This window comes from Cydia fagiglandana, chromosome 2 (assembly GCF_963556715.1).
Source record: "Cydia fagiglandana chromosome 2, ilCydFagi1.1, whole genome shotgun sequence".
In the NCBI taxonomy this organism is placed as follows: Eukaryota; Metazoa; Arthropoda; class Insecta; order Lepidoptera; family Tortricidae; genus Cydia; species Cydia fagiglandana.
Window position 1 is genome coordinate 11,258,703 of NC_085933.1, and position 16,908 is coordinate 11,275,610.

Consider the following 16,908-nt stretch of genomic DNA (forward strand, 5'->3'; position numbering starts at 1 on the left):
ATATTATTAGGAACATGCCAATTTTGCTAATTATATCCTATTATTTCAGGTAATCGTGATTCCTATTTAGATACAGCTGTGAGATATGTAACTGCACTTGGGCCCAGAACAAAGTTGAGCATTTTGTATTGAAACGAACGTCATATTAATTATTAATCGTCGTAATACTTTACGACCGTAAATAATGCCTAGGAACAGAGTAAATAACAAACCATACACTTCTCTTCTGGATGGTCAACAAGAAGCCATCATTGTCAGATGCTCGTGCAGAACATGATAAACATACATTTAATGTAAAGTTACTATTTTTTTTTGGAAACATATATAACATATTTCCCAAATTAATAAAAAAGTAGGTAAACAAAAACATGTTTTATTATTCACAACTCTTTATTAAGTCTTGTCCACCATGATATCAGCAGCTTGAACTGCAACATGTACCTGGAAATTAGAAATTATATCTTTTTAAAGCAGTTTCAGGCTGAATTTTGAGTATGGCTATGTATTCTTGTATATTCCTTCTTTCTAGTAGGCACCATCTCTGTTTAACGGTTTGCCTTTAGATACTATGGCTACATTACCTACCACAGAAAATAAATAGATACCACGACCCTACCAATAAAGTGAGCTTTTAAATACTTAATTGTATTAATTTAATATTAATTTTATACTTACATCGACGTGATTCTCACAGCAATACTGTGTGTAACACGTGAAGTAGGTAGGTATTCCAAGTTTAATTCACGGCACCATCTTTCACGTCGTAGGTCTTCGTGGATTCGAACTATTATTTTTGTGAATCATTCCCACACATAGGAACAAGGTTTTTGATATATTATTAAGCAATGAAATCTACTGTTTAGGTATTAATTATAAATCAAATTGTAACAAACAAGCGCAGCGGTTTAACTGAAAAATTTTGTTATGACAATCGATGACAATGATAACTTTGACAATACGTGAGTGACGGATCTCTTTACTATGGTTCGATAACTTTTATTATGCAATGACTTTACATTCAGCCCAGGAGAAGGTCAAACTAAGGTCATAAGGATATTTGTTGAAATATCTTCAATCCTCAATTATTATATCGCAGCAAATGTCGGAAACTGTTTAAAAACCTTATATCTCGAAATGGTTTTCGAAATAGAACATTTGAAAAAAAATGAACAATCCTAATTCCTAATTTTGAAATATATAGATATAAATGTCAGACTAAACGTTGCTTGGTTTCAGAATTGTTTTATCTTACGTACGTTCCTATAATGTCTAAACGTATAAATATTAAACTTGTAAATACTTTTTCAAAGTTCGCAACATTCGCGAATAGTTTTAGAAAACTGAACACTCCCCTGCACATTCATAACATAAAGCATCTAATCCCACTGTGAATTGAAACTAAAATAACCGTCTAACCGTCTACAGGAGATAGTCCAAAACTCGTAGTAGAACCGTAACTTGGGAATTAGCATGCATCTGACGGTCTTATACAAACTTGCACCATATGCCGTGAATTTAAAGTGCCTTTTGGAGTGATGGAGTAAATCTAAGAGCATTTGACCGTATTCAGGCTGTGGTCGATAGTCGGTATAAGCAACAGGAGTAACGCGAGTAAAAAACGGGTTTATATTATATGATGTCAGGCCGATCAGTAATCTGATTTTTCTTTTCATTTGAGCTTCTAATATAATATATGTTCAGCCTCTTTTAAGTTATAATGTCAAATGTACTCTTTGGTTTATTTGATGAAATATGAAACGTCAGTCATTAAAGTCATGTTGTAATAAAAACACGTTTTCTTTACAAAAAATACAATTATTCACAATAATAGCGTAAACATGGTACAAAACCGAACCGGATAGTTAAAATAAAAGAACAGTGAAGTGTACAAGTAGTCTACGACATATTTACGTATAGGTATTTACATAAAATTTACGAAATTTTCATTTAACATGAATACAGCCGAGAAACTTATTGCACTACAAATAGACAGTTTAGAAATAACGGCAAAGGCCCACGTGAACTACAACAAGTATCCAAAAGAAAAAATTACGTCAGGATATGTAGAAGGGCGGTTAGAAACTTTGGAAAATAACTACAAGGAATTCAAAAGCACCCATCAAAGGTTGATTACTACCGTTTCAGAAGAAGATAAGTGCAAATTATCTTACTTTACAGAAGATCTATACGACACATTTGAAGAACGTTATCATACATACAAGGGTGAGTTGAAGACAGTTTTACACAAGTTTAATACCGAAACGAGGGACAACCAAATAGAAAATAGGTCGGGCAATCAAACGTCGACCAGTGACATAAAACTACCTCGCATCACTATCCCGACTTTCAGCGGCGATTACACTGAATGGCAATCATTTTATGACTTATACACCACTTTAATCCACAAGAATAACTCCCTCAATGACGTACAACGTATGCATTATCTAAAGGTTAGTCTAAAGGGTGACGCCGAAATTCTTTTACGTCAATTTCCCATTACCGGCGAGAACTACATACAAGCATGGACCACTCTGAAGAAGCGTTATGACAACAAAAGGTACATTGCTAACTGTCATTTTAAGAGGTTCTTTGGCCAAAGGGCAATCGTTCAAGAATCAGCCACCTCATTAAAACAACTGCTAGATACATCGGTCGAATGTCTAAACGCACTAAAAAACCTTAGTTTGCCTACAGCCGAATGGGATGCCATTGTCATTCATGTCATAGTGTCTAAACTGGATCCTGAAACTCATAAGCACTGGGAAAGGTTAGTTAATGAAGACATGGCAGTTTTTCCAGCCTTTGAGAAATTGAAGTTGTTTTTGGAAAATCGGTTCAGAACTCTGGAAATGGTGGATTCAGTTAATAAGAATCACAAACCAACAAATTCCAAGACGTTTCATGTGGCAGCCGGCTTTGATAGCGGAGACATTCAATGCGCATTTTGCAAGGAAAGACATCACATCTATAACTGCAAACAATTTGCAGATCAGCCAGTCGATGAAAGGTACGTTTTTGTTAAAAAGAACAGGCTATGTTTTAACTGTCTTATACCAAATCACGCAGTAAGGCGATGTAAACAAAGGAAGTCATGTCAATTGTGTAAAGGGCGACATCATTCGTTGATACATCAGGGTACGAAACAAACAAACAACAAACAAAGGCAAGAAAACGGGAAGGTTTTCATGACTACAGATGTCTCAAAGATAGTTGCACATGTCAGATCAAGTAGAGAGGATCGTGAACAAAATATTGTATTGCCCACAGCGCTCGTTGATGTAGCGTCGGAGTGTGGACAACCATTGGTCTGCAGAGCACTGATCCATCAAGGGTCCGAAGCTTCATTTGTCACAGCTCGGGTAGCCGAGTTGTTAAGGTCGAAGAAAACGGCAAATAGCAAAGAGTTTCCTAGGATCAGCGAAGACAACAACATGTGCATCAAAGGCAAGGTGGATTTACAAATCTCGTCGAGGTATACACCAGATTTTACTGTGAAGGTAAACGCTTATGTTATAATTTCGTTTCATCGCAATATGCCAGCTAAGAAAATCAATAATAACATATTACCTCGACTTGATAACATTAAGTTAGCTGACCCCACCTTTGACACCCCAAGTGGTATTCTGGTTCTTCTTGAGGCTGATGTTTTTGGCAAAATTATTGACTCTGGTTTTAAGAGAGGACAGGGCAATGTTATTGCTCAATGCACACACTTAGGGTGGATATTAACTAATGACATAAGAACCATTTCTGCCAATTTACAAACAACCAGAAGTTGTCCTAGCATGCGTCAAGTAAAGGAAGGTAAAGTAAAATTCAAGCAAAAAAATAAGTACAGAGATACCAGCTTCAGGAGTTAGACCTCTTCGCGCTAAAGTCAAAACTAAAGTCGATATACCAATTCAGCAATCAAACTTAATGTACAGTTAGCGCCAGGTGGGCGGTCAACGTCATCATAATTGTTACCTATTTGATAATAAATATTACATATATTTATGTCACAGTTTTTAGATTGATGTACAAACTGACGTTTTATTAATGTTTAACATACGATTTTTCGTTAGTAGTATGCTGTGGTTTAGCGATGTTTGCTTTAATTAAGATGTTTCACTTCTTTGTTCTATTTAGTTTAGTTTATACTTAGTTAACATCTCTGAGTTTAAAAATAAGTATTTTGGTGGGCGGTATGTTCAGCCTCTTTTAAGTTATAATGTCAAATGTACTCTTTGGTTTATTTGATGAAATATGAAACGTCAGTCATTAAAGTCATGTTGTAATAAAAACACGTTTTCTTTACAAAAAATACAATTATTCACAATAATAGCGTAAACAATATACTCGTTATTAAAACTCGAATATTAAGAACTACCTATACATAAAATGAATTAAGAATACTAAGGTTAGTATATTTTTGCAGATCTTAAGTTTAACTTTAAGTTTGATCTTCTAAGGGCCACTTGCACCAACCCATTAACCTGAGGTTAAGCAGTTAAACCGTTATCTAAGCGCAAATTGTACTGGTAACCATGATAACTCCAGGTTTAACCGGTTAACCCCGGGTTAGTTATAAGGTGCAAGTGGCGCTAAGTGACCAAAATACCCCGTTATATCGTAACGATATCTTTACATCATACATTTTAAACAATTTCAGTAATTTATTATAAAACCACAATGAAATTAGACCCACTTTTTCACCACCTAGGCTTGAGCTCCTAAAAAATAAACAACAATTCACGTCGTATTAAACTGATGTATATGAAATACTAAAAGCCACTTGCAAGTACCACTATTGGCGTAGGTAGTGACATAGACCGCCTTGATACAATATAACTCATGCATGACAGAGGTAACTTCTCATTCAAAAAGATTAATGCAATCGGGGGGCACGGCAGTGCCCCCGCCAAGTCGAGCGCGAAGCAAACACTGCCGTACCATCCTTTACTGGAACCATTTCGCCGCATTTTCAGGCCCCTATTTGAGAACCTCTGGATAAGACCAGAACGCAGAAATTTTGGTCATCCAGTAAGCTATAATCACATACTTAAAATCCAAAATTTCAAGTCGGTAGGTCATTTAGTTCCGAAGTTAAGCGAAAGCAAAGTTTCGCATTTATGAAACTCACTCATGATCATCAGAATAGAACTAGTACTTCCCATAAACTCAGAGAGCTGAAATTTGGTACAGAGTTAGGGTTTAATGGCCACATAAAGGGAAAACCTAAAAATATTGCAATATCAGTCACGTTTTAAAGATCTAAGAACTGCATAAGTAAGTTTGTAATCCCATATAAATATATGATATTACAAAGTTACTGTTGCAGTTCCTACAAATAGTAAAGTAAAGTAAAGGTACACTACGATGTACGATGTGAGTATGAATGAAGATATGTTTAGTTATGATATGTGTACACATAGTATGGGTATGAGTACCCGAAAAGAAGGACTGCCTACAAAAAGAGATGAGATCCCATCAAAAACATTACATGTAAAAAGGTGCAAGTCTCGCAACGCTTTTACTACAAAAAAGTTTTGAGATGTAATGTGAAACCAAGTCGGTTATTTTAATCAGTGCCAGGGGGTGTTAAAACCGTATCAATAAGATATCTTTAATTTGTAATACGTATAATGACTTGGCCATCGCACGGCTGCATAATGACAAAAGGATCATCGTCACCTATTAAAAATAATTCTAATTGAACATAACGCTATCGCTAATTGCAGTTTGAGCATTACACATATTTACGAGTACGGTACGAGTAAAGCATTATGTGCGATTGCCAAGTCATTATATGATGATTAGTGACGGATTACTGAATATTATTTAATTATTAGATTTAATGAATGGGCAATACGAAAAACTGTTGCTACTGTACAAGAATCAGAACCGGAAAAAAAGAAAAGAAAGATTTGTAATAATAAAAAAACTACTCCTAAAAAGAAAAAAATGTGTTAAATAAGAAAATCTAAGAAAATAAATCAATATGCCCACGTTTCTACAAAAAGAAGTGAAATCCCACCAAAAACATTCTGTAAAAAACTAGCCAAGTCTCGATGGAGCTGCTTGTTTATCTCTAAAAAGTAATGAAATCTAGACAAAGTCGTGCCAAGTCTAAGGTTCCTTACTGCGATTTCTTTATTATTATAGTTAATGTTGTGTGACTTGGCCGTTGAAGGGTACACAAGGGTACAAAACCAGGTGCTCCATGACACCATTGCACCATCAACGTTTTCCAAGTGGCAATTTTCCATCGTCAATGGGTAGCGGTTCTGGCGACAGATTGGTGCAATGGTGTCATGGAGCACCTGGTTTTGTACCCTTGTGTACCCTTCAACGGCCAAGTCACACAACATTAACTATAATAATAAAGAAATCGCAGTAAGGAACCTTAGACTTGGCACGACTTTGTCTAGATTTCATTACTTTTTAGAGATAAACAAGCAGCTCCATCGAGACTTGGCTAGTTTTTTACAGAATGTTTTTGGTGGGATTTTAATTACGATTATAAGGTATTATATGCAACCGGCTTTACGTCTGTCATATGTGACGTTCCACAGAAAAAGGTACCTTATGGCGGCCGGCGCTTATGTCGCATAGCGCCGCAATAATATTGGAGCGGCGTTAATGAGAGCGTAAGCGCCAACCGCCATAAGGTACCTTTACCCGTGGGACGTCACATATAGCGTAATTTTATATCACAGAATATATTTTGTAGGTACGTATAGCAAAATCGCTATAGTAATATTATCTTACGTTTCCGCGCAGCCTTACTCCCAAACCACAGAATAACCATATCCAAGTACGAATTCACTTTATCTGCAGAACAATGCGTTTTGAACTATCCGATACCCACTGCACCTATAGGTATTTAATACACTGCAAGTCTTCTTGGTATCGTCTTGGGACGTCCCATTCGTTTTTTGTCAAGTTCTTATATTAGTCCTATTCTGCTTTCGTCACTAATTCTACATTGAAAGCCACCGGCGATTGTGACGAATATATAATGAGTGACGAAAGCAGAATAGGACAAATTTAAGAACTTGACGAAAAACGAATGGGGCGACCCAAGACGATACCGTCTTCTTGACGTTCCTGAAATATGCATTTCAGTCAACGATTTATTTTTTAAACCTAATATGGATTTTAATTTAGAGAAAAAAAATCAGTTACAAGTGTCACAACTCTAATAATGCACAAATAGGTATCTACTCGTTAGCCAGTTTTTCTGAAACTGAAATCATAATCCAGCAGTTACTTGTTTCCTAAAAGCCTTTAATTTTGCTTAAACCTTACTTTTCCTTAGATTTAGTGAGATTGCTTGAAGTTTAATGTGATAGGTACTTATAAACATATACATAGGTATTTAACTTTTCCGGAATACAAAACTCAATAAATTTAGTTCCAAGTTGAACTTAAGCAAAATGAAAATAGGACGTAATTTAGAATATTCTGGCGATGGCGTTCAAATTAAGACTGTGGTGCATCAGTATCCTGAGGGATTTGGTTCCAAATTGGACAGCTTCTTCAAGTACTGCATTCGCATGACTTAGGCGAAATTGTTGGCATTTGTTTGGTTAATTTTATCGTAAATTCTCAAGAAAACATATTTAGACGGTATTTCTTCAGAGGCAAAATATATATCGGGTGGAACAGAATGAGGGACTTTTATCAAAATCAAATCAAATCAAATATCATTTATTATCAGGCAACTAAGGCCCATAGATACATACCTTACAAACTAACATACATACAATAGTAAAATCTTACAAGCTAAAAATTATTTACTTATTAAATTATTTATTTATTTTATGCAAACGGCTAATTATTTAGGCTACGTGCTTTATTTTCCATTTATTTAATCACGTTTAAGTATATTTCTAACCGTTTGTGAGATACAGTTTGTTAAACATTAGTGCAAAAATCTGCATGTTTCAACCATAGCCTTACTTGCTTACCGAGCTTGGAATGTAAAGTCAAGTTAATGACATGTGTCAATTTAAAATGTAAATAACTTTGTTATGACGGTTGTCACTGATACAAAAATATTTCATCTTAATGATTTTGTTTTACTTTTTAACTCAGATTTTCGATTATAATAACTCGGTTGTAGATCACTTCGAGTTCTTAGATAACCCTGTCCTTTCAGCTCAGTGTCTAGAAATATTCCACCCTGTAGGATTTAATAATTTTAAGTTTAAGCATTGACCCCAAGGCAGTACTTATGTGCAAAACACAAGTCTATCATGAACTTAAGCAAACTTTAAACACTAACTCCTACGATTTAAACGGAATAAAACTAAAGCAATAAATCACTCCATATCAACTCTTATAAACTTCCAGAAAACCGCTGTCGAGAGCCAATTTATTTCTTAAATAAACGTTCATACTTCCCAACAAACACATTTGTATGTATTTTACGACATAATAGGTATGTGCCAAATGAAATTTTTGCCAAAAACGTATTGTTTAGCATACAATAAAAATTGAGCCTGAATTACTAATACACGTAGTCAGACATTTTAAATTCAGCGATGATGAAATTGAATTGAAATATATGAAAAACAAGAAAGACATTGAAATAATCACTCATTCGCTGCCTCATTATTTTGCAGTTGACGGATGAATTTATAAGAGCCCTCGCATTCTTACTGATTTATATGTACGGCTTGCAAATTAAGAAACAAGCAAAATTAAACTTTAGCGCTTAGAATATTTAGTTCATGCGCGCAACAAAATAAAGACTTAAAGTTTTGGTATTTCTATATCTTAAGCAAGCACATCTCATTTGTCAAGTGACGTACAGCTACTGTCGTAAATCTATCGCGAATATGGCGAACAACTGAAGACGCTGATAATGTCTTAATAAAATAAAATGTGTTGACTTGGAGGTAGGATAGGACTGACAAAGTTGTTCCTGGAAGTAAAGTATTTCAACGTTCTTAAATTTTATTCTTCATCGTTTATTAGTGTTACCTTGCAAAGTAAATAGGTACCAACATTAAGGTGCACTTCGTAATCAAATAATCACGGAGAAAAAAATCTAGTGTTCTTTACCAGAATATTGTAAATTTAACTTGATTTTATTGTATTATATGTGACAACTAGACTTTTTTTACACATTAATAGTAAATTCTAGTTCTTTACAACATCATTTCTAGTTCCTATTACCCACTTACCTAGTATTGTAGAAAATAAATTTTGTGCAGTATACAAAACCTATCTGTAGCCATCATTATAGGACAGGGTAGAGTTTATCAGATATTTCATTAGTGTTCAATATCATTACTGCGGACTTGAAACGCCGTAGTTTTGAGAACACCTGATTTTTTATTAGTTTTAAGTATAATTTTAGCTGACTGAAATAGTCAAAAATTTCTGTTTACTATATGCAGTATTGGAGAATACCAGATTTATGTTTGTGTTAAATATAATTGTTGTGGCATGAAATAAACAGTATGTTCTGTTTACTATATATATTGTAGAGTTTAACGGGTTTTATATTTGTGTTCAGTAAATCATTATTGCGGACTGAAATTGTAAATATCTTAGGTGAGTCTTCGCTTTAACATGCTTTCGTTGCGACGAAGACTTACCTAAGGTGTTTAACATTATTCTGTTTAACTCGGCAGTAAGTACCTACATTGGCTTAGTCCGCAATAATGATGGTTGTGGTATAGGTGTGGTGGCCTGAAACATAAACAGAAAAATCTCAATCCTAATAATTACTAGAAGTAAAGTAAAAACAAACTTTTCTTTTTATATTCGTTTTATTTTTAGTAGTACATAACATAAATTATCGGCCGCAATTTTAGTGAGCGTATGGCAAATATAACACAGAGATCATTTTGGTAGCAAACACAACACACAAACAGAACACTCCAATATAACCTTATCACTATTAGCAACATATGTATAAATTTTCAATTAAACCGCAATTCGCTTCGTCCGCACTTATTCACTACACACAGACACTTTTTTTTGCTAAAACCGGTGATCTAAACAGGAATGCAACCTGTAGCTCTACTATGAGTTCCGTGAATGACAGTCGATAGTGAGAAAGTTAAGGAAAATGTATGGAGTAATTGTACAGAGCCTCTACCGGTCACGTAAAGAACTAAAAAATTCAATTGGTACCATGAGTTATAGACGTTTTTCGCGAGTTTTCCATAAATATTTAACGCGAGTAAACGTGACAGTGACACGAAAAATACGTGCGTTTCCAACGTGTCATTTCTGTCAACTTATAATCACAACAAATACGCAGATTTTTTACAAATATCCATGCAATTTTCAACGTAATATGTATTAATTTATAACAGTACGTGCACTTCAAGCAAAACTTTAATGGATAAATCAATTAATAGCTCGAAAAAAGGCTGATTTAGTACAAAGGTAATGAGTTATATTTGACATCATATTTTCCTATTTCTACTGCTACATTTTCGAAAATCACATTGCTTACGAGCAGTTTTTGGTTTTAGGCAAGCTGATTGAAAACAACATTTCCATGAAAACCCGGATTGCATCATGTATGCATGCGTATGCATGTAGAAGTTACATATGTATTAAGAATTAAGGCTCAATACAAGGAGCGGTACATAGACATGTTGCTGTTTTTGTTGCTGGGTGCACATAACATAACACATAGTAAGAACATACCGCAAGACCTATTATAATATTTACACAAGAATTGCGACGTATTTTATTAAGCATTATTATCTTAAATAAAATAAAACATACAAGTGTTCTGTGAGTTTATTTATTTTTCTTTACTAAGTATTATTTTATTTTCCGTTGTTCAAATTATTGTGTTTGTACCTAGGTAATCGTTTTTCATGTCAACTTGGTAACAGGAAATATAAAACTTTCTTCAAAAACTTTTGCTGGTGGTTCAGAATCTGAAAATTTAGATAAGATTTAAGCACATTTATTGCCAAAAACCCGCTGCGTGGGTTCATTTTGTATTGGAAATGGGGCGTTACTTAGCAGTAGGCGGTGCGGACTGAAGCGGACCATTATAATACATACCTATTTTAATATTTTAAGATTTCTTCTCATGTGTGTACTATTATTTTCATCAAACGTAATAAATATGTAGCCAAAAGTAGGCTTTATAATCGCGCCGTATACTTTGCTTCCTATTTTTTAACACGCAAAGTCATAATTTTAACTCGATTATTAATGATGCTTACGTAATTATCCTATTTTGCAATTTTTGTCTTGAATGCAATATATTTTAATTTATACATTGTTTACTAACATAGATGTGTTTATTATTTTCGTAACTATGGCAACGTCAAATCTTTAAAAAATTGTAGAATGAAGGTTGAGTCAGTAACAAAGTGACAAAATTGGTCTTAGAGCATTTAATTACTGGAGTGGCCATTGAGTGCTTACTGTTAGGATTTAGGATTAGGGTTCCAAGCAGGAAAGAAAAGCTTGTTTTAACACCATATAGGTAATGTTTATTAATCTCAAGCAAAACTACATAGTAATGGCGTCTCATACGAGAAGAAAGAACACCTACGTTTGTTTTATATTGACAACCGAATAAATCAAATATCATAGTCGTAGTAGTCTCGTAGGTATACTCTTTATTTTTTTGTTGACATTATTACTTACCCCTCTGCCGAAAAACTTGCACAATTGTGCAAACTTTTGTATGGACCGACATGGCTATTTGTACGTTACGTACAAATCATGTAGAAATAGCAATACATTTGACGTCCCCTCCCCCGCAAAAATCGGCAGACTGTTTTGTAAAGAAAATGACAGCGATGACATCTCCCTTCTAAATGCTCTTAGTGGATGGAAGAGGTAAGGAATACAATCTCCATGTAATTAATAATGAAAAAGTGTCCGTCAAAAACCTTAAGAGGGAAGTATACTACGTAATCGTCCATACAAAAAGAGAAAACGTTTTTCCACTTGTATATAAATACGAGTATCTTCCATTCTCCATGATTTTTAGTACGGTATTGATACAATGAAAAATAAAAACCGGGCAAGTGCGAGTTGGACTCGCGCACGAAGGGTTCCGTACCATAATGCAAAAAAAAAACAAAAAAAGCAAAAAAAAAAAAACGGTCACCCATCCAAGTACTGACCCCTCCCGACGTTGCTTAACTTTGGTCAAAAATCACGTTTGTTGTATGGGAGCCCCATTTAAATCATTATTTTATTCTGATTTTAGTATTTGTTGTTATAGCGGCAACAGAAATACATCATCTGTGAAAATTTCAACTGTCTGGCTATCACGGTTCGTGAGATACAGCCTGGTGACAGACGGACGGACGGACAGACGGACGGACAGCGAAGTCTTAGTAATAGGGTCCCGTTTTACCCTTTGGGTACGGAACCCTAACTAGGTTTATGGGTTTTCTTTTTTTCGCTATTCTGGAGAGATTTAGAAAAATTATAATAGCTGACAGCGTGCCCAGTTTTTGCAAATATTCTCCCATAAAGGAGTTTTCTCATAGTCATAAAGGATTCTCCTTACCTCTACCCTCCATATTCACGGCTACCATCAGTATATGTAACATTACTTTCTGTGCATCTCACTTGCACTAATATGCGAGAGCGAGATGCATAGATAGTAAATTACGTAGACGTGAGAAAATGTGTCAATTTTGTTATTTAGTTCTTTAGGTGAATCCTAGAGGCGCTGTATAAAACTCCGATATAACTCTTGCTCTGTTTTTTAGTATACTTAGAAAGGGACAGCATCGTTTGGAGTGGAGTGAAGTTAGGTACATAAGACCGTAAAGAAACGTAAAACGTGACTCACGGCACGTTTATTCACTGAAAGTAAGTGAAAAATACTCTGCCAACTGATGGTAGAGCTACTGATTCATTTATTATTAGCGACACTTGAAATGAACTCTGTCCGGACTTCGGTGAAAATGACAGAATGTTCTGGGCGCTGCGGGCGGCGGCGCAGGGGTGCGGGGGCCGCAGTTAACTCATGTCGTGGACCGAACAGTTTTTCGTTACAGACAAATAATATTTTGTTTAGTGTGCAATAATATTGTAATGCCAACAATTTTTATTGTTGCTGGAACCACTCTTTATTGTTATCATTAAAAAGAGTATGTTAGACAACAGAGAACGTATCTAGTTATGAGTAAAAATATTCATAGTAATCAAGAAATTTCGAGTAAGTAATGGGTATTAAAAATCCGCTAACAAGTACGAGAAAATCTAGTACCTATAAATGAATTACATAAGGTGGACCTTAAACAAAGATTTTGTAATACACACTTTTATTATTGGTGTGTTAAACTAGATGATAGTGAACCGAATTAATAAATATTGTAAACATCGCAATTATTGTAAAGTGTTGTATGCTAAATGCATATTTTACTCTGTTACTATTAGTTTGTTACCAAAACGATATCAGAGTTTTAGTGTACTAGAATATTTTAACTAGAATATTCTAATATTGTCCAAAATACGAGTCTATTAAACATGGCTGAAATCTGTTTTCCTACACCAGAATCATAACTACTATACAATCTGGTAATATTGTAAAATATTATTTTCTCCGTGTAACTAAACTATGTTTAAAACTTAAACTATGTTAAACTATAAATCATGGTAAAATAATATACTCCGCCTGGTACTCTCTTCCCGTCTTTTCGTGGTCACGTGACTGACACAAGCCTAGGTCATCATGCGACAGCGCTATATGATAATATGCGATAACGCTATATATAGCGGCCATGTTATTGTGACGTAGGCTTGTGTCACTCTGGGAAGAGAAGACCATGTTTTATTAGACTATACTATAAACTGGCAATTACATACACGTTCCCTTATCACTGTACCATAAGAAATAGAAGTTCATGTTAGATAGCTTAAGTGTACCTCGTTGAAAATGTTAAATTTTAAATAAAACATTATAAATATAGAGTTGTTTGACTTGTTAGTATAAAATAAAATGAGTAATATTAATTTGGCTTTGCTCAGGTAACGTTCCGTACACCTTCGAGCAAATAATGGCGACCCTTAAAAGAGGTGTATTTCCATGTTATGTTTCGATACGTCATTTTTTAGACGTCTTCGCGCTCACCTCATTCTATGCTAAGTTATTTAAGTATCGATAATTTAGTCCAGCAATACATGGATTTTTATAAATTGCGATAGCAATTTAATCATTGCTGAAAAAAAAATCTTATCAGTTAAGTGGCGAAGGCTTCCCATAGCCTCAGGAATCAGAAAATGCCTGTTTCTCCTTACCCACTTACTTAACGGCAATTAAATTTATTATCAGTTTGATACGATACTATTATTCAAATAATATTAATGATACCAAGTTCTATGGAAACATTTTCGCTTACAAAGGTTAGCCCTCTGTTACCATGAATTTATTAAGCGTATAATTTTTCAGTAAACCTTGTTACGCGAGGGTAATTATACCGGATACCTACCAAAGGATTTTTTTATATAAATTTAATATTTTCCTAAATAAAAGTGGGAAATTTGCGCCTCGAGCATCCTCTTTTTTGCGATAATGAAACGGAAGAAACAATTCAGTGAACCGAGCAGTTATTGTATTTTTAAATCGTTTTGGCAGATTTTGTCTTAAGAATACTTGTGGAAAATAAATGAGGCGTAAACAAATTATTCGGCTCAGACTGCCACCGCGCCGTGCACATATTTTACATATTTTATATAAAATTAATATAAATGTATAAACACGCAACACAATATTTGGTCCTTTTAATGTTAATGATTAATTTCTTATATCAACATTCTCACCATCAAAAAGAATATATAGTATAGAGGGGTCCTGTCATTGTAAATTTTGTATAGTCACAGGAAATTTACTGCCATCTATCGACACACGACTAAAACTCAACATGAAAACGTATAAAATTATCAAAAAAATGAATATATATGGATAAATGATTTTATTATTTTTATATCATTTTGATCCATGTTTATTAACTGATATCTATGTGTTAAAATTGTTAAATATGAAACGGTGTCATCACGCCATCTAGCCCAGCATAGACTAAAGGTGTGTGCGGCATCTATCCGAGAATGACTTTTTCTTAATTTCCGAGGCACGTTTTTCCTTAGACTTTATTCATCTTATACGAAGTTACATATGTCTTTGATTCTCACGGAACAAATTATGTAATCACGATGGTATCTGTCAGTCTGTCACAGGCGCTTTTAATCATTTTGTTGCCCGACAAATCAAACGTATATGCATATGAAGTTTCTATGAATTAATTTTTAAAATCAACAATTGCTAACTTACCTATTTTCAAAATTAATCATACACAAAAAAGTGCTGATACTTTTATAGTTGATAAACTTAAAAATAAAGGGTCTTTGTTTTCTTAAACATTTAACGTCATAGTAGGTCATTCAATATTTCCTACGCAGACAATTTGACCAGCCAGTCCAGTGTCGGCATACTTACGTACATACTTGTACTAACTGATTAATCTCTTCTTGATCGGGTCACTCTTGACAGAGCGGTCGTGGCCATCCACTCCTCCCTGACGGCTGCGAGTTTAGCGCATTCGTGCAAGGGACCGTCCATTGCTGCCTTTATTTGGTCCGTCCACCTCATGGGCGACCTTCCTCGCACTCGGGTACCTTCTACTCTGCCTTGCACCACCAGTCGCTCTATGGATACATCTCCACGTCGAGAAACGTGTCCAAAGAAAGTGAGGATGCGAGCCTGAACGATGGAGGATAGACGCTGCTTGATGCCGAGCTCTTGGAGTATGGAGACGTTGGTGCGGTGTTCGGTCCACGATACCCCAATCATTCATCGCCAGCACCATATTTCCAGGGCATCCACTCTCTTCCTCTCACTCTCCCGCAGGGTCCACGTCTCAGCGGCGTAGAGAAATATGGGGAATACAAGTGCTCTACTGAACTGATTAGTAGGCAATTATAAATTTAAATTAATTTTAACTTAAGAACCCAAGAAATCAAACAGTCTCAAAGTTTAGTCATTTACACCACTTACAGCCAAACTTACAGCCAAGTTGTTAAGTAACTACTTGAAACATAAAATTGTCCTAAACAAGTTGTTTAACTTTAAACTCCGCAATTTCACAGGGCAGTAAAAGGTCATGTTGAAGTTTACGTTTGAGAGTTAAATTAAGTTTGGGACACAAGTTTGATGGATATTAACATTGTATGTGTTTTATAAACATTGTAAAGTGGAGTTCAAAAGAAATGGCAAATATATAATGTAAATAAATATGACAGATTTTGTTAACATTTGAAACAAACAAGAAATATTAATAATTAGCATAGTTATATTTTAACTATTAAGTGATATAAATAAAAGATTTAAGTAGGTAAAGAAACCGTTGCTAAAATCATGGTTGTCCACAAAAAGTGCGTACATGATTACGAAGAAATAAAGGCAAATTGGTTTGTTTACATTATTTGCCATTCCATTTCTATTGAACTCCATTTTACGTAGGTACAAGTGAATAAAATATTGCTTCTTGATGGCTTGTTGCCAATTTAAATCTTCTTTATGTGTACAGGAATAGGTATTTCGGCTAAGACAAGTATAGAAAACTACTGACAATATTTATACATTTTAAATTACGAAACAAAGAACATTTTAAAACTCATCAATACTCTCATTTGGTAAGTAAAATAGAAAATAAGTATCTGCAATAACTTTATAATAAATTATGAGTATTATGACCGTGCTTCTGAACAAGTCGAAAGAAGAAAGAATCTACCATATAAAGTGATATCGTCGAAGTTGAGCAATAACAGTAGCATGTGGTAAAGAAAACAATTACACAGGATATATTGGGTCGACGAGTTCAGCACGTGTTGACTATGGTGTAGAGTGTAGGGGATATTTTTATAAGAAAGGACAACGAATGAAATAAAAAGATTCAAGCTTTGATAAACAAAAAC

At 34.7% G+C, this 16,908-nt stretch overlaps 2 protein-coding genes across 2 annotated transcripts in view; one reads left to right on the top strand and one right to left on the bottom strand.

The window, feature by feature from the left end:
- The window catches only part of LOC134676221 (collagen alpha chain CG42342), a 466,219-nt gene that overhangs the window by 444,584 nt on the left and 4,727 nt on the right, over positions 1–16,908 (bottom strand). The window lies entirely within an intron of this gene.
- Positions 1,724–15,712, top strand: LOC134671924 (uncharacterized). Its single transcript, XM_063529790.1, has 3 exons — positions 1,724–2,223; positions 3,268–3,497; positions 15,635–15,712. The coding sequence occupies exons 1-3, from the start codon at positions 1,953–1,955 to the stop codon at positions 15,710–15,712; spliced, it is 579 nt and encodes a 192-aa protein (XP_063385860.1). The 5' UTR covers positions 1,724–1,952.